Genomic DNA, 24,828 nt, shown 5'->3' on the forward strand with positions numbered 1-24,828 from the left:
TGGTTCAAGACCCTTAGGCTAAGGATGCTGCATGTCTCCTCTGGTCAGAGATGAGGTGGCTGACCTGGGAAGTGAACCCACAGAGACACTAAGGTAGAGGGTGGTGTTCTTATCACCAAAGTAGGTGCCACCATGCACAGAAAATAAATTGGCCACTTTTAACATTCTGTATACACTGCTTTGGATATGCTGGCAGCTGGAGAGGGGACAGGGCAAAATTCATCTGAGCCAATAGAGTTTAAGGATGTCCCTTGGTTATCTGGGTGGAAAGGGGGCTGGGGACAGAGATGTCAGCTGAGAGAGAAAGACCAAACCAGACCAGACAGACAGATCATTCTGGAAAAAAGATTCAGTGGAACCCATATCCCTTGATTGAGAAACCAAAGCATTGTTTTTGCCTAAATGTAGCCCACCAGGCAGACCAATGAAGAGAAGCTGTCATAATCCATCACTCGGGCTAAGAGACACAGACAATAGAACTATAGCAAGATTTAACAGGCTAGATTTAAGGCAGAACTCCTTGGCCACGAGGGAACTGTGTAGAAACTCATTCCAATCACAAAAATCAAAAGCTGAAGGGAATGTCAGTTACCACACACAGCAAGAAACAATAAACAAAACAAACCCAGAAGTACGACTTTTCTCTTAACACACAACACTCAGTGAAAGAAATCAGTCACAAACCAGCATGTATCATCAAGTCTATTTATACAAAAAGTCTTGGCTACGCCAATTTAGAGAGTCAGAGAGTAGATTAGTGGTTGCTTAGGACTTGGGGACTGGCAAAAAAAAAGAATAAAACAAAACCAAAAAAACGGGGAGTGACTGCTCATAGGTATGGGGTTTCCTTTGCAAATGAGATGAAAATATTCTAAGAATGAATGTGATAAGGCTACACAACTCTGAGTACACTAATGGCCACTGGATTAAGTGACTTTAACCTGACAAATTATAAGGTACATGAATCCTATCTCAAAAGACACCTGTAAAAACTACTAAAAGAGCTGGGCATAGTGGCCCTGCCTGTAATCCCAGCACTCTGAAAGGTTGACACAGGACAACAGCATGTTCAAGCCCAGCCTGGGTAACTTTGTGAGGCAGCGGCTCAAAAACTACAAAAGAGTTGGGGATGTAGCTCAGGGCAAAGGCCCTGGATTCAATCCCCAGTACAGTACCCAGTAAAACAAAACAAAAACAGAAACTACAAAAAACCACTAAGAGCCTCACAGCAAGACTAACACAGGCAGAAGAGTAAGACCAAACCTGAGCTCCAACCTGCCAGCAGCCGCTAGGTGTCCTCAGGGAACTCTCCTCTCTTTCACTGAGTGGCTCCTCACAGGTTTAGATCAAAGTCCTCCCACAGGGCTGTCCTCTTCACCCCTCCAGCCCCTGTCCACCCTGCTCTGGCCACACCAGGCTCCTATAAGTTTCTTACACCAATAGAGATGATACTGCTTGCAAAGCCTCTATGTCGCAAAGCTTCCTCCATATCCAAAACACTTCCCCAGAGCTGCTCCTGGCTGGCTCCTTCCCATGCCCTCCCCTCCCCACAGCGGCTTCCCTGATCATCCTGAGTTGCCAGCCTGCCACCGCATGCCTGCTTGGTCAGTTATCTGGGGCTTTTCTTCCTCACAGTGCTTAATACCTGAAACCATCTTCATGCAATTTGCTTTTTGCCTTTCCCTCTCGACACTAAGGTTCACTAAGCTTCGCCTGTATCTTGATCACTACTGCCTCTCCAAAACCTGGAACAACACTGTTTCAGGTTGACTCAGGGACCTAAAACATGTACACTGAAGCCCTCACCCTGAGCACCTGAGAATGTGACTGTCTATAGATAGGGTCATTATAGGTATAGCAGGGTGATCAAAATATAGGGTGAGTGCTTACATTTAAAAACTGATTATAGTAAACGACATATCGCCATTAACTTCCCTCAAAATTTGTCTCAAAAAACTTATCTCACCACTCTTGTTACTTTCTGAAGAAGTACTGAAGTCCTAATTTGTGTCTTTAAGAAACATGATTAAAAACAAATGAGTGCTGCTGCCAGCCAATGTAAAGGCAGGATCGTAAAAACATCACAGTTTGTCCCCATCCACTTTTTTCACTGCATCTGGCACTTGCAATATTTGGCTTTTCTCCAAAGTCAAAATGACCATGAAAGGGAAGCATTTTGAATTGATTCACTACACCAAACCAGGCACCACAAAAGAGGTAAAGACACTCACAAAAGAGTTCAGACAGTGACAAGAATGATGGGATAGGTGTGTTCAAAGTGAGGGGGAGTATTTTGATAGGTATTAATGGCAATGTGTCTTTATCATAATACATTTTTAAAATTTTTAATATCCCTCCTATTTTTTGATCACACCTTGTGCTTGTTAAGCGGAGGTCATACTGTAGTAGAGTGGGCATTCCACAGTATAAACTGATTTCCTTATTCAGGGAGGGGGGGACTCGGACTGGGGAGCACACTGAGGTGGAAAAGGAGCTGGGAAATGCCAGAACCCTGGCCTCTGCCCCAAACCAGATTGGTCCTGGGAGACTCTCCAATAAGATCCTCAAAAGGAGCTAACCTCTTGATCCTGGAGCATGAGATAATAAATGATTGCTATTTAAGTTGTTCAGTCTGTGGTGCTGTGATAGCAGCCCTAGGAAAATAAGAAAACCACTTAACACATAGAGTCGGTACTCAATAAATCCCTGAGTGACCAAATAAACAAACAGTGAATAGCTTCTTTTGGGCAACCACAGAGCGCCATGGGGTGCCAGACTATACAACTCCAGGTCCTTCACACAGAGCTCAGAGTGCGCCTTGTCTACAGGAAGCAGTATAGTGGGGCCCTGCAGCCATATCTGTGGCCTGACAGGAGACAAAGTGTGTAACACACTTGAAGCCCAGGGAGTCTGTGAGTGGCTTCTAGAAGAGGCAGACTGGGGGTGGATAGGTGACCACTCTTTGGAGCAACAGATGAAACCAAGGCAGTGTCCCCTACATAAAAGCCTGGCTGTGTGGGGCACAGAGAAAGCATCAGATGACATTTGCCCTGTCCATGTCAATATGGGCCACACCTCTCATACAGAAGGTGAGTGGAAGAATCTTTGAGACACCAGTGTGACCAATAGTACATAACGAAGCCTATGCCACGTGTGACACAGCAGGACTCTTAATGTCCACCCTTGCCCAAAAGTCTGAAAAGATGCCTGGGACCAACCTGCTTTCCAATTCCAGCCTGCAGGGGCATCTGAGGCCAGGTAGCTGAGAAAGGGCAGGTCTGCTGTGACCAGCACAGGCCAGGGACAGTTCTCCCCTGCAAGGTGCTAACATTTACAACTACCACTTACAGAACATTCAGGAAACACTGAGCACCTGCCGACGCTCAGTGGATGCTCCATGTCCATCAGATGTTAAACTACCACCCCATGTCAGGAGGATGTTCCTCCTGTCACACTACTGTATCAGTGAGGACACAGGCTGAGGGGTCTTAAGTTGTCAACAAGATGTGGGTCACCAAAATGTTTAGAGTAGCAATTGGAATTTGAGTGCAGGGCCAGTAACCCAAACACATAGGTTCAACTCTCATGCTTCATCTGTCCCGAGTTTCACTGTTTTCACCCTGTCTCAGTCTCTGCACAAACAGAGAGACTACAACTGTCAGACAAGATTGGATGTATTCAGGGTGATATGGCCATAGACAGACTATAATTACTATTGTCCTTGTTTTTGCCATTAAGATTCCAAAGCTCATGGACCCTTGGCTACTTTATAGGAAGACTGGTTCCCACCTTTAGATAAGTTAAATTGAAGACTAATGCTTTTGGGACCTGGATCCTGGCCTTAAGGTATGCAGTTCCCTCTCTATCCAGCTGGTTCTCCAGCTGGTCCCTGGGGAGCGTGATTTGCCACCCACCCTGATGCCTGCATGACTCCCTTTCCCAGGGCAGCTGGTGGGAACCTCCAAGAGGCAAGTGTGATCCCGAGTCAATACCCCACTGCCTTACCATCATCCTCTGAGGCCTGCTCCTGCTCTGCACTGGCATATGTGCGCAAGAATTCAGCGAAGGCCCCGTCCCGGGCCAGCAGCTCCTGGTAAGAGCCCATCTCTGAGATCTTGCCACCAGTCATGACGACAATGACATCTACCTGTGGCAAGTAGCTGATGCCATGCGTGACCAGGATCCGAGTCTATAGGGAAAAGCAGAACCCCAGTTATGGGAGCTCATGTGTGAGACAGCCTGACTTGGCACAATGATGGCTAAGGGAAGTATCGCCAGGCTTTGCACAGCAGCACTCAAATCTGAAGGCAGGACACATATCTGGGACAGAAGCAGGCTAAAGCCTGAGACTATGTGCCATGGTCTGCCCTGCACTAGGAGATAGGCACAGAACTGCAGAGCAGGGGGTGCAGCAGGGAACAAGACAAACTGAGACCTTGACCCAAACTCCAGGATGGAGGAGAAACAAACAAACAAACAAAAAACCTATGTGCTGGATGGTGAAGCACAACCAAAAAAGCAAACTGGTGTATGAGGACTTGATGGGGGTGAGTATTTAGCAGCGGGGATGAGGAGGCCAGGTGGTACCCACACAAGGGTGTGAATGAACAGAAGAACGGTACCCTTGCAAAACAATCTGCATGCAATGGCTTTACATTTTCTTAAAAGCATCTCTGTATCTCCCTTCCCCCAAATTCACTACAAAGTACGTATGTTTATTATGGATATACATCTTTTTTAAAATTTCATTTATTTATTTTGCAGTGCTGAGGGTCAAAGGTATATGTTTTCTCTGTGAATGTGGAAGCCTGCGAAGAGATTCATCCAACTATAGAAGTAGAAGTCAGGCAGATTTCTTCTTACAGAGCCAGATGGTCAATGTTTTGGGGCTTCACAGCTCTTAGAGTATCAACAAGAGCTCAGCTCTGATGCTACAGAATGAAGCTGTGCAGGTGACACACGGAAGCACAGGCTGGCTGTGCTGTGCCCCAATAAAGCTATATTTACAGGCAATGGTATTTAGATTTAATATGATTTGGGCATGTCACAAATTATTTTTTGGATTTTTTCCATCAACTTTAAAAAAACAAAACAAAAAATCTTAGCTTGCTGACCTCCATGCACAACAAAGAAATTAGGGGAATGGGGTGCACAGATCTGCAAATGTGTGTACACATTTGTATATATACATATCTCCTTGTACTCTTATTAATTTGGTACCATGAGCTTGTATTCCTTTGAAACTAAAAAATATTTAAGAACAAAATTTCTAAATGCACTAAATGTTAGTGGTATCCACAGGACTGCTTATAACAGGTTAAGTGCTATGATGCTGTCTAAATAGAGCATGATAATCTTATTTTAAAAGTTTATACACAGAGCAAAATGATTCAAAAGAAACAAATCTAAATGGTAGGAGTATGCATAACTACCGTGGTTTTGCATAAACTTCACTGTTCCTTGTGGCCATGTTTTTAGATTGGGAGACGGACCAGTGCACCTCTCCTTCCCTTGCTGCCTCCCGGCCCAAGCACAGGATCTGTTTCCTTGTCACACTAAGATGTCCTGGTGAATTTCACACTCCCAACTCGCAACCCTCAGTCACTTTCCCTTGGAAGTAGAGCCATCTAAGTCCTAGGAGGTCACAGGGTGGGCTTTTCCTGAGGAGCCAGTCCCATGATTTAATCGGAAGCCAGACCATCTTTGGGCAGTGGAGTCAGTGAATTCAAGTTGTGCCAAGGACCTTCCCTATAAACACAATTGCAAGTCGGCTGCCTTGGGAAGGCTTCCAAGGGAAGCAAGAGAAATGTGTTCAAGTTCAACAAAGCAAAAAAACAAAAAGCCAGGGAAGTGGAGGATTCCTAAAAGGGGACACACCCTGACTTAACCCGAAAGCAAGGGAGGTGACAGCACCTTATTCTTCAGCATCCCCTTGGGGCCAATCACATTTTCAAAAATGTGCTTTCCCACGTGGGCGTCCACAGCTGAGAGCGGGTCATCGAAGAGGTAGACGTCTGAATCACAATACACAGCCCGGGCCAGGCTTACACGCTGCTTCTGGCCCCCAGAGAGGTTCACACCCTGGGAGGAAAAACAGCACAGAAGATGGGTGTCCTGAGAAATGCAGAAGGCTGCTGACAGAGCTGCTGCTGAGGACATGGAGGGCCCAGCCAGACTTCAAGACTGTGACCCAGCCCCATGACAGCACAAAAGCATCAGAGGGTGGGCACAGTGGCAGTCTCACCCTTCCCATGACAGGTGGTTCAAAACACTGCCACATCTGGCTGGGGCAATGTAGTGGATATCAACTGGGTTAACCTGACAGAACGCAAGATTCCTGGTAACTGTTTTGCCTTTTCAAGGAATTGCAGATTTGCATCAATTAAAAGAAATCATTCACCAAATCAGAAAACTGATGCAGGTGCCAGCCTGTAACTATAAAGAGACAGAAATACCCTTTGCTCTCTTGGTTTTCCAGGAAGTGGCCGCTGCTTACAAGTATGCACACTGAGTATGCAGTGGACGGGCACCCCGGGCACTGGAGCAAGCAGGTCAGACAAAGGCCAGGGAGCAGGAATGCTGCTCACAGCAGCGTAGGGTGGGCCGGAGGGGCAGAACATGGGGAGCACAGAAACAGCCATTTCTCAGACTAACCAAAAAAATCCAACGCAGTCCCAATTTGGGGATCCCAAATTCAAGGCCAACCAATTTAGTGATTTAGCAAGATCTTGTCTCAAAATAAAAGTGTAGCTCAGTGGCAGAACATCCCTGGGTTTGACTCCTATTACTACCAAAATAGATAAGTAACCAAAAGTAGCAAGTTAAGAACAAAAACACAGGAGTCTTCCTCTCTAACATTCTCTGGCTGTGAGGCCTAAGGCCAAGAACTTTAGGCGATCCGGCACCTTCCTTTTCTCAACCATTAAATAGGAATAACAACAAATCCCATCTGATAGGGTGGCTGCAGGGATGAAACAGAAAAAAATCCCAGCATAGGGCCTAGTTCAGTAAGTGTTAGCTATTATATTACCACCTTGATTAGTTATCTCTTTTGCAGGAGTTGTGGACAAGTGAAACCTCTACAGCCCTCCTCCCTGTATCTACCTTCTGTCAACCTTGCAGCCATGCAATTGCGACAGTGGAGTGTACCTCCTACTACTTGCTTTACATGTGAGTCAGGGGCACAGCACGCTGGTTTGGTTGTTCCCTTCAGCTTCTGCTGTTACACGAGAAGAGCTTCCCCTGTGAAACTGCTGGCCCTCACCCCAGGCTCCAGCAGGAACCCACGTCAGGTAGGCTGAGCCAAACTCTCAGAGTTGTGCTGGGTACAAGCATGGAGCACTGCCTCCTGCCCAGAGAAGCCAGCCTGGGGCACTGACCACAGCTGATCACAGACCCACAAACAGGACAGTAAGGGCTCAGGGTACGCCACTGAGTCTGTGTGACTGCTACACAGCAAGACTTGACTGATTTAGAAGCCAGGTGCTGATACCATACCAACCTTCTCACCAATCTCAGTCCGGTCTCCACTGGGCAGAATTTCCAAGTCCGGGAGGAGGGCACAAGCCTCGATGACAGCCTTGTAGTAGTGCTCCTGCAGCTGGCGGCCAAAGAGAATATTTTCTTGCAGAGTGTCATTTTGAATCCAGGCCTGTTGGGGAACGTAGGCTACCGAGCCCTATATGGTAGGTGGCAAAGGGGTGAGACAGACAGATTCAATCAAGGAGACCTATATATCACCTGCCAAGAGAATCGTACTATGCATGACATTTTCATTATATCTACTGCTTTAACAAGAGTCACACAGAGCCCATCTGAGGTCAATCACTGACTCTAATATCAGAAGTTAAAGTACTGAAATCCTGTTGGGCATGGTAACACACACTTGTCCTCCCAGTACTCAGGAGGCTGAGACAGGAAGATACCGTAAGGCCAAGACCACTTTGAATTATAGTGAGACTCTGACTCAAAAAACAAATCAAAATGAAACAAAACAGAGCTGAAATCCTATGCACTGAAACTGCAATTCTGTATTTAATTATTTAATGAATACCTATGATAGTAAAAAAGAAAAAAAGCCTGTCTCCAGAGATTAGGCATTCCTTAGGGGCTGAAAGAATAATCTGATTAGTGAGAAATGCTATGGGACAAAAATATACAAAGTCTTTTAAAAAGTTCCTTTAAATCTGGGTGTGGTGGCATATGCCTATGACCTCAACACTCTAGAAGTGGTGGCAAACATACGGCACACACGCTATAGCCGGCTGCTTATTATCAGTAAAAGGTTTGCCATCACTGCCCTGGAAAGTTGAGCCAAGAGGATGCCAAGTCCAAATCAAGCCTCAACAATTAGTGAGACTTTATCTGAAAAAAAAGAAAGAAAAAGAAGCAACATGGGAAAGGGGTAAGGGGAAGAAAAGACAAAGAAAAAAGAAAAGAGGGCTGGGAATGTAGCTCAGTGTGAAGACCCTGGGTTGAACCCCTACTGGGGCCAAAAAAAAAAAGGAGAGGAGAGAGTCTTTAAAAAGTGCTGACCTAATGTGAGGCTTTGGGAAGGACTCCTTGAGGACATTTCCCCAATGAAATTTAAGGAAGATTTCTATAGCAAAGCGGCTCCTGTCAAAGGATGTTTTGTTCCTATTTTCACAGGATGAAAGGAGTCAAAGTAGTATGAGACAATGGCTAGGGCTAAGCCTATTTCCTTCTTTCTTTTTTTCTTTTTTTCTTTTTTTTTTTTTTTTTTTTGTATTTTTACCTGTACCAGGGATCGAACTCACGACTACACGCTTGCAAGGCAGGCGCTTATGCCGCTAAGCTAAAATCCCCAATCCCAGCCTATTTCTTTTATGGGTTTTAGTAGCAAAAACACTGAGATTATTAAAAGAACTTGTTCTGAGCAGGGCAGAGTGGTGAAGGATCACACAGTATCACAAGGAAGAGAAAGAACAATGAAGTCAAGGAAGCAGGGCTGAAGACAAAAGGCACTTGGTACACTGAAGACACAGAAAGGCCAGGGTGGCCAGGACATGACTGGACCCTTCGAGGGGCAGACAGGCAGGAAAGTCGGGGGTGGGCAGGGTCAGCTCACACCAGGCTAGTCGGCACACTGACCTGCATCGTATGGGAGCCCCCAAAGCTTCTTACAAGGGAATTCTAGGGCAACGAGGCTGGGTGGGGGAACCAGGGGTCCTGGTGACTAATCCATTCTCATGACTGTAAACAGCTGGCTCCCTAACTTACAAGGGATCATATCAGACCCTCAGACTTATACACAATTTAGTCATGGTAGGCACAAGCCATACCAACACAAACATTTTGAAAAGTTAGTATTTTAAATGCATTTCTAGTATTGTTTTTACTAAAAAAAAAAAAAAAAAAAAAAAAAAAACAGTCAGGAATAATGATCTGAGCCCAGAGTCAGTGGTTCTGGGATTGTAGAGATCTAGGTTAATGAAAGGCGGCGAAGTGGATCTGACTGCAGGATGGAATTTTCCTTCATTGCTCCAGCTCACACTGCCCATTATCTTGTTTTATAACATGTGCTTGAAATTAATGACAGAACATTTCTTAAAAGAATGGCTAAACAGCATTAACTCGGACCCAAATACTATGATGTTTGCCTTGGAAGAGGCACTGTATCATTGACCGAGAAAGGAATTTTGCCTGAAATGAAAACAATGGCACAAGCTATCACTCCCCAGTGTGCACTGCGTGAGAGTCGTTCTGACCATGTAAAAAGGTCTTGTAAAGAAAACAAGGAATTCGAGCAAACATAGATGCAGCATGTTGGTTACACAAAGTTAAGTTTCTTTGATTTGCAGAACTTCTCAGAGCCTTTACTTTGTTAATGCTTGTTATAAATTTCCAACAGGGATGGAAGGAGGATACGAAGTATGCACCAAGCTTGTAGAAGCCTGGGGCCCTTTATTGCTGAAATAGCCAGCAAGATGAATTCACAGCACATCACACTCCAGAAAATGCTGGTGTCAAATTTTAAGGAATTCATTTCTATACCAGGAAAGGCCACTGGGGGGAGAGATTTATGTGTAAACCAAGGCTTGTTGATTTTCAGCAGAACTTATTTGTATAGAAGCCTCTTAAACTCTCTCAAGGAATTTCCACTTGGTTCGAAGTACTGTTTTAAAAGCAATAAAGCCATACTGTTCTATCAACTCCACATGAAGATTTCAACAAACACTCAGAATTTAAGCTGTTTCCTCATAAACAAGGCTCTGAGAAAATATTCCAACCATGTAAGTCAACATCTCACAATTTTGTTTTGGAGGGCACAGTGGCACACACTTGTAATCCTAGCACCACCTTGGGATCATAAGTTTGAGCCCAGCTTGGACAACTCAGCAAACCCTGTCTTAAAATAAAAAAGTAAGAGAGGACTGGGGATGTAGTTCAAACCAGAGGCACTGGGTTCAATCTCCAGTACAGAAGATTTGTATTTGTAAGAAGAGAAACACAGAGAGAAAAAACAAGCCAGAAGACTCATGCAGAGAGGTCATGAGATGTAGAAGAAAAGTAGAGACTGGGCAGGATAGAAAGACAGAACCAGAGGGTACTTGTACGTTCGCCGTGATTAGTAAGGGTCTGCCCCGAGTCGGCACTGTTCTAGGAGCTGGGGCACGTCAGGGAATGACTGATTGACATCCTGCCTTCTGGCATGGAGAAGAGCAGGGAGAAAAGAGTGAGAGGAGAGAGAGGAACTGAAATCTGTTACTCCCACTTTGTACTTAGAGATAGTTCTAAAAGAGAACAGCTTAGTCCTTGACCTTCCCCATCCAGCCACCCTCAAGTCCTTGTCCTACCTTGAGAGCCACATGCCCCTCCAGCTTGTCCATCTCCGCCAAGAGGGCCGAGAGCAGGGATGACTTTCCGCAGCCCACCTGGCCCACCACAGCCACCAAGGCGCCTTCTGGGATGGAGAAGGTAATTCTGGAAAGAGAAAGTGCATCTACCTCAGCCCCAGGAGACACAGAAGTAAAAGGGGTAGATGAAAGGAGGTAGTAGCATTTAAGGTCTCAAAATTTCTTTCATCGTTTCTATAGCTGTGTCCAGCTTAGTGAGTTGGCTCTGGGCTCCTGGGGTGGTACATCAGGAGTGAGGCAGGTGCCGGGATGAAATGCACATGGGGAGGGACAGCAAGAGCCCCAGGGAACTGTGTCACACCCAGAGCTGAACAGAGGGGTATCAGGCTGGTAAGACAAGTTGCCTCCAAAAGAGCCCCGAAGAAGCAGTAGGTGAGGCCTGGATGTGGACAGCTGGCACTGGGTGACGAGCCCACAGGGAGAGGGCTGGCTGGGGATGGAGACGATGCTCACTGGTGGAGGGAAGCAGCCAGGGCTGGCAGGACTTTAAGCAACGTGGTACTGAGACACCTGTTCTTTGCCACTTGGGAGCTGCCAAACAGCTAAAGGGGTGAGTGACAGGAACTGCTCTGAGCAGAGTTTCAGAAAGACACCTCTAGAGGTACTATCCTTTGATAAATATGTCAACAAAGTAAGGGGCAATGAGCTCACTGCTCTACTCGGAAGACCAACGAGCACGTGAGGGTGAACAGCCTTGGCCTTTCCCACTGAGGCAGCACAGTCCGGCCGGGACTCGCCAGAGAGGAGTGGCCTAACAGGGCTCCAGGCTCCCCACACTGACTGCATCTCACTGCTGCTCTTCTAACTTCACGGTGTCAGTGGAGACACTCTCTCTGTGTCGGTCTCTCTCTCTTGCCCACTCCTCCATGGTGGAGATTAACCCAGGGCTCTGTGCATGTTAAACACGCACCCTACCACTGAGCTATACCCCCAGCGGCACGAGGCCCTGTACTCATCAGCTGTTTAAGTCTTATGACCCAGTGGCTGGGTGATGTGGCTTATTCTCTCATGCCGATGCTAGGTGGGGAGAGGGTTTTAGGCCACGGTGGACCAGAGGCCCAGGGAACTCATACCTGCTCTCATCCACGTCAGACTGGAATACTCTCCTAGGCTGGGGGCAGGAAGGGTTGAACAGAGAAAGGATTTGGGGCCTCCGAGGGTCAGTGTGACTGCAATAGGAAGGCCTTGGAGACTGGAAGGAAGGAGAGAAGGGCCCCAGAGACAAGCTAGCTATGAAGCATGACGAAGGGGAAAGCTACAAATAAAACATGTAGGATTTAAATTAGACATAGGCAAGAATTGCTAAACATGCAATCCCACCTCGAATTTTCAACAGAACTGAAAAAGAGATGGACTTTTCTCTGAAGAGTTTGTCCCCTTCTTGAAAAAATACAGCAGTAATTTGGCAACTCTGTCATTGGCCATTTGCTAGGAATTCCCTAAGAAAGCCTAAGAGAACCGTGAAGCAAGAGTGAGATGGATATGATAACCCAACCTGTAATTTCAGCTCTCTGTGAGGCTGAGGCAGGAGGATCACAAGTTTAAGTCCAATCTGGGCAACTTAAAGAGACTTAGTGAGACCCTGTTTCAAAATAAAAAATAAAAAAGGCTAAGTTTAATTCCAAGTAAGTGGAAGAAGAAAGGAGGAGGGGAAAAAAAGAAGAGAAGAGCAGAGAACAGTAAAACAAAGCAGGCAGGCGGGCGGGCAGGCGAATAGGTACCTACCAGTCACCTAGGGAATAAGGCCAACTCCCTGGGTACAGTAAGCTGGGGGAAGACAGGGACCACAATGGCAGGGTCCAGGTGGGGAAGTGTTGAAAGAAGGCTAGTCAGGTGAAGGCGTCATGGAGAGAAAAGAAGACAATCCCATCCTGACCAGAAACATGGCGGCAGAGACCGCCTTCCAGCACGGCAGCTGTGGACTCCACCTGGTCACCAGTGTGCCCAGGCCCTCCGGGGACACTGAAAGGTTCTGGAAGGCTCACGTGACCCAGTCTGGACCAATAGGAGGCAGGTAGCCTCCCACAGATGTACAGATACACTGATTGGTTCCGGGAGGAGCATGAGACCTGGAAGGGGCAATAGGAGGTAGGTAGTCTTCTGTCCAGCATATCTGGACCTGCAGACTCTGCTACCCCACAGGAGAGGCAGGCAGAGAACAAAGCCCAGAGTGAAGCGAAGTAAACCATGGATGGACAGAATTCTGAGCGCATGGGCTAAGACCCTGGATCACACTGCACCAGAAAGCGGAGCATCTTAGTCATGCAACTTAAAAATTCCCTTCGTTGCCTAGGTGTGCACAGTTCCTGTCACTGAAACTCAGGGAACCCCTCTGAGCCAAGTGCTTTTCATCTGTCCTTATAAGAGTCTATGTGACTAGACCGATTTTCCAGATGGGTAAACTGGGGCTCAGAAAGACAAAGAGATCTGCTCAAGGACATAGAAGTAGAGAATGGCCAGAACTGGAATCAATGTTTGCTTAGAGCCCTGCAGCTTTCTCCATGCCATGTGTGACCGCACCCTTGCTTACCCATTCAACGTGGGGGCTTCCCCTCTGGCCCATGTGAACGTGGCGTTCTTCACAGTAATGCTGTTTGTCCCACCAGCTGGAAAGCACAGAGACAACATGTCAGGCACAGATGGAGCAGAGCGACTCAGTGTGAGCAAGTTGCTCTTTTCTGTTTTTCCTTAGCAAGTGGTTTAATGCTGGAGACTATGGCACTAGGCCTTATTTGGTGACGTCAGTCACAATTCCTAGAGGAGAACACTGATCTGCAGCTGAAGGTGGCCTCAGACACAGAAAGCAAATGGAAACCACAAGAGGTTGGCCCTGTGGGACCAGAGGCTGTGCTGCCAGACACCCAGCTAGGACAGGGCTTGCTGGGTGCTCAGGGCAAATCTAGGCAGCCAAAGTGAACCAGGAGAGGGGACAAAACACTGTCCCCCAGGGGGGCGCCACCTTCTGGATGCTTGGCCTCCCAATGCTCCTCAGTGTGTCCCCTCCCTCTCTCCAGTCCTACCACCCTGCACATCTCCCTGGCATGTCAGTCTTTCTAAAAGAGCAGTCACAACGAATCGGACACAAGCAGGTTGTGAACAGGAAGTGTGGCAGGCAGGCTGGGGAGGGGCAAGGTCTAAGACAAAGCCCGCCTTATATATTCCAGGGGAGTCCCAAGCTCCAGGCCTCTGTCTCCATTTGCTTTCACATCCTTGTTTTCCTTTCATGTCCTGTACCTTGATTTAAGGAGGAAACAAAAAGATTGCCTCTTAATTATGAGCCACCTTAAAACCATCCCAGAGATAATATAGGGGTAGTTTTTAAAGTTATCAAATGAAGAAATAACATCCCCCATGAATCAAATAAACAAAAAAACGGTGGCAAGAGGAAGTGACTAGTTCGCCTAAATTAACCTTCTCCCTCTGCTCTCTCAAAAGAGGAAACCGCTTGTTTGATTTTTTTGTGGTGCTGGGGATCAAATCCTGGGCATCCTGAATGCTACCGTTGAGCCACATCCCCAGACCTGAGCAGGAAACTGGAAGGTGCTATTTAAGGAATTTGGGAAAAACCACTGCAGTCAGCCTGGAGCTGCCTAGGCGCTCTGTCTGGTACACGCACGCAGGGAACATGGGTAAACATCTCAGAAAGCAGCAGGACAGGAAGGCCCAGGAAGGGGTTTCTGAAGCTTGTAGAGAGCTGTGAGCAACTTCACGCAAGTTGCCTGTGGCTTTCTCAAGTTTCAAGTGCTGTTTGGCAGAACAAGGCAGCCTTGGTATAGCCTTGGTATAGCCTTGGTATAGCTGGCATTGTCCCCATACCCTGTGAGGTGACTTGGTCCTCAGGGCAACTGAAATCTAGTGAGAAAGATTCCAGCATCCGCCTGGGCAGCAGTTCTCAAAGAGGGGTGACTGTGTCCCCTCAATGTCTAGAAACAGTTTCGACTATCAAAACTGAAGTAGGAACACAATGAACAAAGGCTAAGTGTGCTGGACAACAGCTACATTTTACAAGATGTAACTCAATAACCAAGGACAATCTGGCCTTGAAGGTACATAGTGTCCAGAATGAGGAACTTGCTGCAGATGGCAGAGCTGAGGAAGCTGCTGTCACACGAGACAGATAACAACTGTCACACTCAATGTGTATCATCATCTATGCACCAGATATGCCATGAAGTATTTCAGGTGCCAGTGAAGACACTAGGCAACCAGGCAATCCTGACACATTATAATTAACATCTACACATATTCAGCCCTCTGATTTTATTTATTGCGCTCTGGAGCCAGATCATGTAGGTTCAAATCCCTGTGCTACCACTTTCCAGCTGGGCAGCCACAGGCAAGTGACTTTCTCTGTGCTTCTCTTTCTGTAAAATAGTAATGAACCTCAGAGGATACACAGTAAGTGTCAAGGAGGAAATATGCACAGAGTGCTTGCAGCAACGGTGGCCACACAGTGGGTGCTCAGTGAATCTCTGCATGGCAGTGCTACACAGCAGATAAGAAGAGGGACTCCCCTAGCTGGCTGGGCACATGAATCCTGGCCTGATTTATATGCTGAGTGATTTCAGGCAATTACTTAGGCCACTTTCCCTACTTGCAGAATGGAGGTCTCTTCCAGTGCGCCATGCCGACCACTGGATAAGTTAATACATTAGTGCCCTTGGGAGTTAACATGCAGGCAGGAAGTCACAGAGGTGAACGTGTCGCTTTGACTGTGTCGTTAATATTTTTTACTAAGTGCCTAACAAGAGGGCAGCAAACAAGACCCCTCCCTGCCCAAAGGAGTGGGTGGGGAAAGGGTAAAATAATACCCTATAAACCAAGTAAACCTGCCAAATCCATAGATACCTGTCAGAGAAAGGTACTTCCATCCCATTATCCCAACAAGGAAACTGAGGCCCACACCTACATAGACATAGTTTGTAAATGACGCAGCTTGACCCGTTTCCCACGGGGCTGCCTGTTCATCTTCTCAGAACAGAATCAAGGTTTGGGTTCTGCAACCTGACCCTGGAAAGGCCTCAGCCAGGGGCTCTCTCTCAGCAAGCAGGCAAAAGGGCAAGTTCATCCTCTTTGGAGGTGTGAGGTAAGAGGCCCGGAAGGGCTTCAACGACACTAGGCTCCTCGTCCTGTCTGCCCTGCTCTGCAGAGGCCTCGCTGCCTGCTGTCGTGCAGTCAAGCTTCTGGGCAGATGGGAGCCCAAAGGCAGCCTAGGGGAAGCAGGGCTGGGGTCAGGGTCAGGGGTGGGAGGTGGGGACAGTGGCACACACCGTCTTTGACAGGCTGCCGCTCGATACTACCAGGCTCCAGCTCCTCGTGGGAAAGGAAGATCCTCAGGCGCTTGAGAGAGACGCTCGCCTACACAGAAAGCAATGACAGGGCATGGTTAATTTTAAAAAGCATTTTGCAGAACACACCCTAGTTGACTTTCAGTGGTTTCCCCTGGGCGGGAGAGGCCACATCCTCAGTTCTCAAGGCTCTGCACAGTGCATTTGCTTCAGAATAAAAAATAAAATGGGTTTTGCTTCTTGTTTTTCTTCAAAAGGCTACAAAAGGCAGTGAAGTAGGAGAGGAGTGCTCAGTGAAAAGGGATTTCCCAAACCACTGACCCATGGCAAAAGAGGAGGCCAGCCATGAAAATGATGCTGGGATACTTTGGGAAACTTCAGCACAGACTATTATTTTAAGAAATTACTGGCAACTGGCTTTGGTATGATAATGGTGCTATAATTATGTAAGATGAAATGCACACTCAAGTATTCATGGGCCAAGAGTCAAGAGGTCTGGAGTTTGCTTTAAAATTCTTCAGCAAAACAAAAAGGAATGAAAGAAAGAGGAAAGGAGGACCAGATGAAGCTAGTGTGGCAAAATGCTGATGCTGGGCCTTGGTGACACGGATACAAGCTCATATTATGCTGTCCCTCTTACTTCCATGTACATTTGAAAAGTTTTGTAATGGAAGGGTGTTCTGCTTTTGTTAAAGCCTACAACCAGAGCTGTACACTCAAATCTTCAGGGCGAGTTGTCCATGTAGCTAAAAATGGAGTTGAATATGTGTAAAGCTAAGGAGAAAAATGTGAAAAATACTGGCAGAGAAGTGGCAGAGTCTTCAGCACTGCCAAAATACGATAAAGTTGGGTTTCCTCTGCTCCCTGGGCTGCCAGCAAAACTGTGGGGATTTTATGGCATGGGATGGGAGTTTCAAGGAAGTTGTAAAATTAATCCAGGGTCAAGAGCTGTGTTTTTGAAAAACCAGGCTTAGAATAGGCCAGGGTGGCAGAGGAGAGAACATGCTAGAAAAGTTCTTCCAGAAGATGGAGAAGGCTTTGTGGCAATAAACTTTTGATTCACACACTCACCCATGAGTTCCCATCAAGAAATAAAATGTCTTTCTTTGGGCCATGACCAAATCAACGGACAGCTGGCGTCCAGGCCCTACCCGCTCAGTACCTGCACGATGCTGCTGATGACCATGGGGAGGATATTCAGGGGAAAGCGGAGGATGTTGAACAAGGCCAAGGACACGAAGGCTTTCTGGGCATCCAGGACGTTGTTCTTGTCGATGGTCACGTAGACGGCAAATGTGGACAGGGCCACCTGAAAGCAGGACACCAGCACTGAATGCTGTGCCTGAATGAGGGTCACAGCCACAGCCCCCTAGGGACACATGACCAGCCCCTTCCCACATGGCCACACCATGCTGCAGGGAATGGCAAAAGTCTTGGGTGGCATTTGCACGAGACAGGTACTCGCTGTCGAAGAATGACCTGGATAATGAATGACTGAGGTCAAAAGTCCAAGCAGCTGCCACCAACTTCCTCAGGGACACTGTGGGGCATTAACTTGCTCCTCAGCAACACCAAGTGTGTTCCCAAGGCCTAGCCTTTGCCACAGTTGTGTTCACACCACCCCCTCAGCGCTGGTTATGTCCCTTCACCCTCCTAAGAGGGCCCTGCACCTGCTCCATGGCAGCCCAGCCCAGCCCTGTGGCCTTCCTTCCCCGCACCTCTCACTACCTTGTACAATAATATTATATGGGTTTACTGTCCATTTTATGCACCCAAAAGCCTACTCCTCACAGGGACTTTGTCTCATATGCACTGTGCCCTCTGTGCCTAGGATGATCCCTGGCACTTAGGGACACTAAAGACAACCTCAGGCGGGTTTATTTCTTCTCCTAGGGCCTCAACTATCCCTTATGGGAAATGCAGATGGAAGGGGATTGTCTCTGTCTAAAGTTCCTTTAGGCTCACGCAGCATGTGATTTTATGTTCCAAGGAAAGAAACATTTTAAAAAAGAAAACACAGGGTCTAGCTATGGTTCTGGGGAAGCTCACCTGTTCCTGGACTCACCCCATGCCCTTGGTGGTTTCCAGGGCCTGACCCCCAGGGCTTGGAGACCCCTCAACTTGGGTTGGGTGGTCTGAAGTAGCAGCATCTTACCCATCAACAGCTTCCTATGCCAGGAGAAAGGCAGCCTAGCTAAAGAGAGCAGTAAAGAGCAACGGGTGGATGTGGGCCCAACACTTGCCCACTGCTGAGAGGAGATACATCAGGTGGCACCAGGTGGGGTCACCAAGGGGACCCATGGGTCACCCAGAATGCAATATCCTGGGTGATCTGGAAAACCTTGAGCCCTAGATTCTGGACAGAAGTCCTGTCTCATCTCAGCCCTCCACTTTGGAGTCACTGAAGTATCCCCAGGAGAATAAACCTAGAGCTCAGTGCCGATGGTGGAGATCAGGACAGACACACAGCTGAGCATCCTGTCTTAATTTCAGGGTTTTGGCTGCATCATTTCACTGCCACCTCCTGGAAGGGCTCAGATCTTAAAGACTAAACTATTTACTCGAGCATGTCTCTACTGTGTGGCCCTGTGCCCCTTCACTGCTCCAAGGCAAGCCTCTGTTTTCCCGTCTATGAAATGGAGCTCATGAACCCCTCTGACAACTGCGGGCAGCAAGGACAAGGCTCCCAGCAGCATGTCCAGCACAGGGAAAGCCAGCTTGCGGCAGCTGCCCTCACTTCCTTCTAGGAGACGAGGGACAGTACCCGGCACAGCCAGCAGACAGAGCTGGCCCCTGTTCCAGCGCTGACACTATCAAGCCAAGCCACCTTGTGCAAGGGTCTGGAGCTCAGAGGCTCCTGCAAAGGCCTTGACGCACTAGACTTGAACCCAAAGGTACTCTTTAAAAAAAAAAAAACCACTTCTTTGCATCTGCTTTTAACTGACAGATAAAGCATCTATTTTTAAAATACCATGTAAAGTTTCAATAGCATATTCATTGGGTAATGTTTAAATTAGGTTAAACATAGTCATATCCTCAGTCAGTTCTCATTTCTTTACAGTGAAAACATTTCAGTCCTTTCCTTTTTGCTTTCTGAAAGGCACAGAACAATTTCTGCCACTCCACTGTGCATCAGCTTACCAGTTTCTTACTCCTAAACGTAAATTAGTACCCACTGATAAACCTTTCTCCAGCCCTCTCCCCTTCAAAGATATCCTTTCCTCAAAACCCTTCAAATATATCCACACAATGGAGTACTATTCAGCCACAAAAAGCAATGTAATTGTTTTCCTAGAACTGGGAAGGAACTTCATGCAGTCAACTGCATGTCCCAAGCCAGGAATGCAACTCTTACCCTTAACTCCATCCATCCAGCCACCTTCTCCTCACTCCCTCCTTGCTCCACCGTTATTCTGCCTATGGGTGCACAGTCCCACCTCAGCACTCTGCCTGGCCTCTTCACCTCTATCAGATCTGTACTCAAGTGACACCTTCCTGGTGACCTGCTGACCACCCTCTTTAAAACTGAAAACGCTTCTTGCCACTCAGACAATTTTTTAAGAAATTCTATAGCACCTCTGATAGTGTAGCAATGCAACATGATGGACTGATTGTTTCCTGCCTGTCCTTTCCAGTTAGAACGAGAGCAGGCATTGGTGTCTATAGTATTCACTTCTCTATCATCAAGGCCTGAACCATTGCAGATCCTCAGTACATATCTGGCTGGCTGGCTGGCTGGCTGGACAAGTGGTGGGCCACTGTGGAAATGTGTTGGATGTAAAGGACAGCTGGATGAGTAGGGTGCTGCATTTGTCTGAAGACAAGAGCACATCCACTCAAGAGGCATCCCTCAGCAGTGGAGAAACCAGGCTGCAGGCAGTTCACTGTCAGAACATAACGTCCACAACCAGAGGCTGCAGGTCAGCGGCTCAGGGACCACGTAGAGAGGACAGCATCATACAGCCTGTCAGGCTATGGCCTTGGCTGTCATCCACCCATTATTAACTAAGCGTTGAATGCATCAGTCTGAGGGTGAGGCTATGGGCAGAGGAAGGCTGGGCTTGCCCCCTAATAGGTGAGCTCAGTCTCTAAATCCTCTATGCCTCCCTATGCACAAAGATGCTCTTCCTGTCATCCAGCATCGGTGCCTCTGGCTCTGGAGCCACCTCAGTTCTCCTTTGGGAACTTCCAGTCTGAACCCATGAGAGCCTCAGTGCAAGCATCCCATCTCCCAGGCCCAGTGACTCGTCCAGGAATAAGCACATGACTCTCTTTATAATCAACGACACTATGTTGCTCAGCTTTGTAAAAACTACTGGGGGAAAAGCAGGGTGGTCAAAAAATATTCTCAAAAAAAAATATATAAAAATTTTAAAAAGGGATTCCCTGCTCATAGGGGTTGCAGAGGTAACAGAACAATCCAAAACTAGTAACTGTCAAAAATTCCGCCATGAAGAAAGCAGAGTAGAGAGTGTTATTTCCAACTTTATCTCAGACACGTCTAGATCCAGGCACACCTGAACCCCCAGCCATACTTAAAGCACTTTCCTACTCAGTTTTATGATTCAAAATCTTCTTGTCTGTTTTTACTCTACTTGATTTGAATTAGGTTTCTGTCATATGCAAGGTAGTTCTGACTAGTACATTTCATTTCATTCATTCATTCATTCATTCAACCACATATATTCACCAAATGTGTACCATTTCCAAGCTCCCTCTGCTCTGGGGATGCCAGCACTCAGTGACATGGTCTATATTTCTACAGACCTTATTATCTGGTCAATAGAGAACTATACAACAGGTAATTATGGGATAATAATTATTCCAGTAAAGGGCCATACAAGGTAAGTAGAAGACAAGAAACTCATAAATATCTAAGATAAAAAATGCTAAAAACTGACAGGCTGCTCGGGGCTGCTATTTTAGGGAAGTGCATAAAGTGGACAAGACAAATGCCAGACTCTGTGTTCCAGAATGGCAGCCCCATGCGGCCCTCTGGATGGCATCCCCAGGCCTCTCTGCCTGCCCCAGGCCTGTCTTCCATCACACATTCCTCCAAGTAAACAGCCCCTCATCCGTGGAGCACAATTCACCAGCGGAAAGAACATGCAAGAACCTTCCAAGGAAACTGCAGGCCACATATTTTATCCTAATGTAGTCAGAGACCTCAGTGTCTTTGGCTGACACCCAGGCACATCTGATCTTTGCCAAACAGCTCAATAAACTCTGCTCATGGAAGCTCAGTGTCTTCACCCTTCACTACCCACCTGGAAACCAAGGGGAAAACTCGGGTCACAAGCCAATGTGGCTCTTAAGCATCTTTCACGGTGGGAGTTTCTAATGGGGACTAGGGCAGAAAATGATAAACAAAGGACCAGCATGTTCAGGTGACAACATGGAAACCACAGGTTCTGTCAAAGGATCCCATATGCAGAGCAGAGGGTTATGAGAAAACCCTGCTCTGCCCCATCCTATCCTAAATGGGCAACAGCACACAGGAACCCTTATCACCTCCCTTTCTGGCTGCAGGCTTCTGCTTGTAAGAGAGAGCAATTCTAAACAGCGTGAATTCCTGTATAAACTGTGATCACTAGCATCCAAATAAAGCAAACAAAAGAAACATACAACTACCTGTACTGCATGTCCCCTCTGATACAGATAAGACTCCAAACACATACGGCAATCCACTGTAGGGAAAGGGTGAGGTGAAGGAGCATGAAGAGGAGGGGCTGGGATTGTAACAGGCAACTCTGGCTCCTTGGGAGTTTGAGGTTTGCCCCCAGAGGGATATTTGGCAACGACTAGAGGCATTTTTGATTGTCACAACCAGAGACAGTAGGGATAGGGACTTCTTGGCATTTAGTGGACAGAGGCTAGGGATGCTGCTATACATCCTATAATACACAGGGCTGCTCCCCATCACACAAAGAATGACCTGTTCCGAAGCATCGCCAGTGCTGAGGCTCAAACTCTGCTGTACGGAGATGGTCCATGCTCACTGTGAAAGTGCTCAATGATAAAGCACATGCTTAGCATGCAAGAAGGCCTGGGTTCAATTCCAGCACATAGATAGATAGATAGATAGATAGATAGATAGATAGATAAAGTCCTATAGGCTAAAGAAGGGCATTAAGATACTCAGGGGAGCTGGGTGTGGTGGTTCAGGCCTGGAATTCCAGATGAGGCAGGTGGATCACAAGTTCAAGTCCAGCCTGGGCAAGTTAGCCAGAATCTGTCTCAAAATAAAATTTTAAAAAAGCTAGGAGTATAGCTCAGTAATACAGCACTTACCTGGTGTGTGCAAGGCCCTGGATCTCATCTCTAGTACTACGCCAAAAATAATACATTAAAGCAAAATGAAATAAAAATGGATCAATCATAAAAATGACAATATTTCAGCTATACATAATGCACACAGACTTTTGATCGTTTAAACCAAAAGAATAAAACGAACTTCTTATATAACCTCTACTAATCAGACATTGCTTTTACTTTTGAACTACAGTCTACCCATGTCCTGGAGAAAGTTCAGGGCACTGAAGTGTAAAAAAAATTCAAGATCACACCTTAGCTGCCCAAAGTGCTAGAGGGATCTCAGGGAACAGGGAGTCCCAGAACAGAGATGTCACTTCTTCTGCCAACCTTGGTCTACTGACTGTGGTCACCTGAAGGTTGCTGAACCTAACTGGGGGGGACTAGAAGCAAAAAATTGGAAACAAAGCTATTGTAAATGAGGGAAGAGAGGTTTAAGGGAGGGAGGGGACCGTGGAAAAAAGGAGAACTGAAATACATTATGTATAGGTACAAATTCCCTATGATGGATGTGATCATTATGTATAACTGAAATATACCAATAAAATAATTTTAAACACAGGTTGCCATTAATCTCTTTCAAAACATTCCCCCTTACTTTGACCCCATTGTTCTTGCCACTCTGAAGCAGCTCTGAAAGTTCTCTTTCACGTCTTTAGTTCCAATGCTATGGCTGCCTCTATGTCCTCAATGAATTTAAAACACTCACCTTTCATGGTCATTTTGACTTTGAGAAAGAGCTAGAATTTGCCAGTACTAGATTTGGTAAATAAGGTGGATGAAGACACAGTATAATGTTTTTACAACTTTTTATTCAAGAAAGTGGACTTAAACTGCTTCAGAAAGTGGCAAGAATAGTAAGTATTCAAAGCAAGGGGGAATGTCTTTGAGGGGGATTAATGAAAATATGTCTTTTGCTGTAATAAATCTTAAAAACATAACTATATACCATATGTTGTTATACTCTGTATCAGTCCATTTGAACATATCAAAACTATATTTCAAAAAAATGTATATGCTTAAATATATTTTTCAGAAAAGATACACAAAACTGTAACAATGGAAGAGAGGAAAAGATACAGGACAGAACAATATGCTCTTACACTTAACATCTTTCTCTATGATCTCAATTTTTCTTTAACAGCCACAATAGTTTATTTACAAGTTAATGCTTTATCAGTTATTAACAGGGCAACCAATTTTACATATCATTTTTAAGATTCCTGAAAATTTTTTAATATTAAACTGGTATTTGTTGAGTAGCTACTTGGCACTATTTTATTTTTGTCTTTTTTAGACAAGGTCCCTTGCAGTTCAGTCTGAGCTTGAACTCATTATGTAACCCAGGCTGGCTTCAAACTAGCAGCAATTTCCTGCCTCAGCCTCCAGAGTACTGAGATTATAGGTATGTGTTATCATGCCCAGAATACAGCAGTCAACAGGAAAAACAAATTCTTGTCTGCCTACTGCAGAGACAGACAAAAACATTAATAAACATTAACAAACATTAATAATGTACGACTGACAGTGCAACTGAGCCCCTGCATGGCCCACTGGTCACCCATGTATGACTTGTGACCAGCTGGTAATGAAGTAAGGAGCAGGGACTACAATGTAGGCCAACTATGACACTAAATATGCTGTGCAGTTCAGCTAATGTGTTTTTCTTGCAAGACTTTCCAGATGAAGGAGATGAAAGGTGTAGAGACGGGCTCCTACCCCCTGTTACGCTCTTTCTCTCATAGCAAACACGTAACAAACAGTGCCTGAACTGGCTGGGTAGAAGCTTCAAAGGGCCAAGAATAAAATAAAAAGGGGTTGGAGAGTGGTAGCGATTTTGCAAAGAAGCAGCCAGAGGAGGCCTTGTGGAAGTAAGTGACCTTCGCAAAGTATCTGGATGGAAAAACCAACGAAAACATAGAGCAGTGTGATGCACAAGAAATGGGGCTCCACTCACCAGAAAAGGTGTGCAGACCCAGGTGAAGGTCCCCACAGCTGCCAGGTAGGCAGATTTCTTCAGCACCTTCAGCTCCTCCTGCCTGATGGCCATCACCTTGTCCTTAAACGCCAGCTCCCATGCATACAGCTTCAGCACTTTGATCCCATTGAGAATTTCATTCATCAGCTTAATCCGATTGTCTTTGCTCTTCATGTGGGCCACCTTCACAGAAAGGGTGACCAACGATCACTGAGTGCAGGTCACTCGCCACCATCCTGCTGCGTCACTTCATCACTCAGTGGCACCCCTACTAAATGTGGGTCTTCTCAAAGGTGGGAGGCTGGCCTGGGAACCCCTGGAGTCCTATGCTCACCCTAAAAGATCTTTCCCTCGCAAAAGAAAAAGCTGCTTT

At 46.4% G+C, this 24,828-nt stretch overlaps 1 protein-coding gene across 4 annotated transcripts in view; it reads right to left on the reverse strand.

Moving 5' to 3' along the window:
- Abcc1 (ATP binding cassette subfamily C member 1 (ABCC1 blood group)) overlaps positions 1 to 24,828 on the reverse strand; it is a 134,067-nt gene that overhangs the window by 30,811 nt on the left and 78,428 nt on the right. For all 4 annotated transcript variants that reach the window (XM_063226623.1, XM_063226624.1, XM_063226622.1 and 1 more), the window contains exons 12-19: positions 24,435 to 24,638; positions 17,328 to 17,474; positions 16,148 to 16,235; positions 13,408 to 13,483; positions 10,818 to 10,944; positions 7,502 to 7,678; positions 5,914 to 6,081; positions 4,006 to 4,189 (exon numbers count right to left, since the gene is read on the reverse strand). In XM_063226623.1, the coding sequence (XP_063082693.1) occupies positions 4,006 to 4,189; positions 5,914 to 6,081; positions 7,502 to 7,678; positions 10,818 to 10,944; positions 13,408 to 13,483; positions 16,148 to 16,235; positions 17,328 to 17,474; positions 24,435 to 24,638 (1,171 nt within the window). The remainder of the gene's footprint in view (positions 1 to 4,005; positions 4,190 to 5,913; positions 6,082 to 7,501; positions 7,679 to 10,817; positions 10,945 to 13,407; positions 13,484 to 16,147; positions 16,236 to 17,327; positions 17,475 to 24,434; positions 24,639 to 24,828) is intronic.

This window comes from Cavia porcellus, unplaced genomic scaffold, assembly GCF_034190915.1.
Source record: "Cavia porcellus strain 051 isolate PalLab524CR breed Dunkin Hartley unplaced genomic scaffold, mCavPor4.1 scaffold_16, whole genome shotgun sequence".
Lineage (NCBI taxonomy): Eukaryota > Metazoa > Chordata > Mammalia > Rodentia > Caviidae > Cavia > Cavia porcellus.